The following is a 3,447-nucleotide window of genomic DNA, read 5'->3' on the forward strand; positions in this document are numbered from 1 at the left end:
AATAGGAAAAGAAATATTCCCATGACACATGGCAGTTTAATATGTAAGAAAGCTTATGTACAGGTAGGGCGCATGACTATTGGAATGGCAGAAAGAGTGGACATGGCTTCTGGACGCCTTGAAGTGGAGGTTATATTACGTGGAATAAGGCTGAACTGAAAAACAACAACATGTCTTCCTGAGAGTAGTGGAGCTGTCATTGTCTGAAGTTGGCGAGCAAGGCTAGATCTGGGGTAAGGAATCTTCTTGCTGTTCTCCCTGCACAGTTCCCACCCGCTTCTCTCAGTCTTAAAATGAATAAAATGAATAGACTGTCCCATAACACCGAGATAAGAAATGCTATTTATTCTGGAGTTGGCATTGGGATCTCAGGCAACAGCTTCCTTCTTCTCTTCCACATCTTCAAGTACATTCGTGGGCAGAGGTCCAGACATATTGACCTGCCCATTGGTCTCTTGTCCCTAATCCACCTGGTGATGCTGATAGCCATGAGTTTAGTAGCTACAGACATCTTTATGCCATGGGGGAGATGGGGTGACACCACATGCAAATGTGTTATATCCTTGTACAGGTTTTGTAGGAGTCTCTCTCTTTGTGCCACCAGCCTGCTCAGCATCCTCCAGGCTGTCACTCTCAATCCCAGAAACTCCTGCTTAGAAAAGTTCAAGCGTAAATCTCCACACTACATGCTAGGTTGTCTTCTTTTCCTGAGTGTCTTCTATACATTCATTAGCAGTCCCCTTGCAACATATATAACTGCAAAGTCTAATTTGACCTCACCTAGCTTTACATATATCACTACATCGTGCTCTCTGGCACCCATGAGTTACTCTTTCCATCTCACAGTTTTTATACTGTTGACCTCCAGGGATGTCATCTTTGTAGGTCTCATGCTCCTCTCCAGTGGATACATGGTGACTTTCCTAGGCAGACATAAAAAGCAATCCCAATTTCTCCATATCACCAGCTTTTCCCTCAAACCATCTGCAGAAAAAAGAGCCATGAGGACCATTCTGTGCCTCATGAGCTTCTTTGTGCTGATGTACACCTTGGACAGCATTGTCTCCTACATAAGAAGTATCGATGATGGTCAGATTTTTTATTGTGTCCACATTTTCACAGCCCATGGCTATGCCACAGTCAGTCCTTTTTTGATCCTCAGTACTGAAAAATATATCATCAACATTTTCAGATCCACATTTGGAAGGATGGTAACCATCATATTGCTCAGGAATAGGTAAGTTCCTTTAAGATCAGCCAGGGCACTGGCATAAGTTATGCATTAAAGAGGAGTTTGTATGAGCTTCAGTGAAGAAAAGTGCTGTTGTTTTGTTGTTACTAAACCTATTTATTGTCAAATCTGTGATGGTATACATAAAAGAAAAAAACATGCCAGATACTTAAGTGTTCTGTACTTCTCACTGTATCTTTGGGGGAAATGTAAAGTGACTATTATTTGTCATGGCCTGAACTATCCATAGCAATTTATGACAACTTGTGGTAGTCTTCATTTATTCAATTTCCTCAGTTACCTCTGTTCTTGCCAAGGTATGTATGTAATATTATTAATTATTAATATAATTATTAATATAATTATCAAATAACCAGAAAATCTCATATCCTTCCCCCTCTCTCTCTCACACACACACACACGAGCATGACAGAGAAAGAGAGTGAAATGCAGAGAGACAGAGACAGAGAAATAGAGAGGGAGATAGACAGATGCCAACAAAAACAGTTTCTATGTATAAAGCAGTCCTAAGGACGGATAAACAAAGCGCAGGCCCCCTATATTGGACTGTTATTCAGCTTTAAAAGAGAAGGGGATTCTGCACACAGTAACACATGGATGAGCATGAAGCTGCCATGCTGACTGACATGAGAGTCACGCAGAACAGGGTCTGTGTGGATGACTTGGAGCAGGAAAAGCTTAGAGACTCGCATGTGAAGAAACAAAAGCAGACTGCAGTGCTCAGCTCAGGCAGGAAGGTCATGGCGGTGTACTGGGGGGAGGCCAGATGTTGTGCATGAGGAAGAAGTAGTGGTGCAGATGGTGGCAATAATGTACATGACTCCAAGCAGTAGGCTCAAGATGGGAAATGCTTATGTGTGCTTCATCATAATAAAAATGTGTTCAGTTACTGCAACCCAACTGTGAAGACTATTCTCCATGAAATAAGAAAGTAGAAAAGGGGGCTGGAGACACGGCTCAGGGGTGAAGAGAACGGGCTGCCTTTGCAGAAGACCCATGTTCAATTCCCAGCACCCACATAAAGGCTCACAGCTGTCTGTAACTACAATCCAAGGGGATCTAACAGTTTCTGGTCTCTGCAGGCACCAGATGTGCATTCATACACACAAATAAAAAATAATTAAAATAAAATAATTTAAAAAGCAAAAAGGATTCAAAGTGTCAAAATATATTTTTTAAAGAAACAATCCTATTTCTTCACTGAAACAACCCTCTGCCATTCATCAGTAGTTCTGAGAAAGTGTTATAAACAAGTGTTTGGTCCTCAGAATAAACTAACACAATCCAAAAGAGAAAAAAAATTAGTAGTATTGCCTACTAGACAATCTGATGGAGACATTTTCTCAACTGAAGTTTCCTTTTTCAGTTTGACTATTAGACTATATTTGACCTAAAAAATGAAAAATAATAAAAACAAGAAAGAGAGAGAGAGAGAGAGAGAGAGAGAGAGAGAAAGAGAGAGAGAGAGAGAGAGAGAGAGAGAGAGAGATTTTCTCAAAGAACCAGATCTTAGTTTTGTTGATTCTTTGTATAGTTCTTTCTGTTTCTCCTTGGTTGATTTCAGCCCTGAGTTTGATTATTTCCTGCCTTCTATTCCTCTGGGGTATATTTACTTCTTTTTATTCTAGAGGTTTCAGGTGTGCTGTCAAGCTCCTTGGTGTATGCTCTCTATAGGTTTTTTTGGAGGCACTCGGAGCTATGAGGTTTCCTCTTAGAACTGCTTTCACTGTGTCCCATAAGTTTGGGTATGTTGTGACTTTATTGTCATTAAATTCTAAACAGTCTTTAATTTCTTAATTTCTTCCTTGACCAAGTTATCATTGAGTGGGGTGTTGTTCAGCTTCCATGTGAATGTGGGCTTTCTGTTGTTTTTGTTGTTATTGAAGACAAGCCTTAGTCCAGTGATCTGATAGGATGCATGGGATTATTTCAATCTTCTTGTATCTGTTGAGGTCTGTTTTGTGACCAATTATATGATCATTTTGAAAAAGATCATATAATGAGGTGCTGAGAAGAAGGTACATTCTTTTGTTTTAGGATAAAATGTTCTATAGATGTTTGTTAAATCCATTTGCTCCAAACTTGTTAGTTTTTCTATTCTCTGCTTAGTCTCTGTTTTCATGATCTGACCATTGATGAGAGTGGGGTATTGAAGTCTCCAACTATTATTATGTGCAGTGCAATGAATGCTTTGA

General features: G+C 39.9%; 1 protein-coding gene across 1 annotated transcript; it reads left to right on the plus strand.

The window, feature by feature from the left end:
- The first annotated feature begins 293 nt into the window (after positions 1-293).
- Vmn1r54 (vomeronasal 1 receptor 54) lies at positions 294-1,241 on the plus strand. Its single transcript, NM_053224.1, has one exon. The coding sequence runs from the start codon at positions 294-296 to the stop codon at positions 1,239-1,241; it is 948 nt and encodes a 315-aa protein (NP_444454.1).
- Positions 1,242-3,447: the final 2,206 nt, after the last annotated feature.

The sequence above is a fragment of the Mus musculus genome, chromosome 6 (genome assembly GCF_000001635.26).
Source record: "Mus musculus strain C57BL/6J chromosome 6, GRCm38.p6 C57BL/6J".
Classification (NCBI taxonomy): domain Eukaryota; kingdom Metazoa; phylum Chordata; class Mammalia; order Rodentia; family Muridae; genus Mus; species Mus musculus.

Bases quoted from the DNA above. Each gene is read 5' to 3' on its own strand.
- Vmn1r54 (NM_053224.1), top strand. From the start codon at position 294: ATGAATAAAATGAATAGACTGTCCCATAACACCGAGATAAGAAATGCT.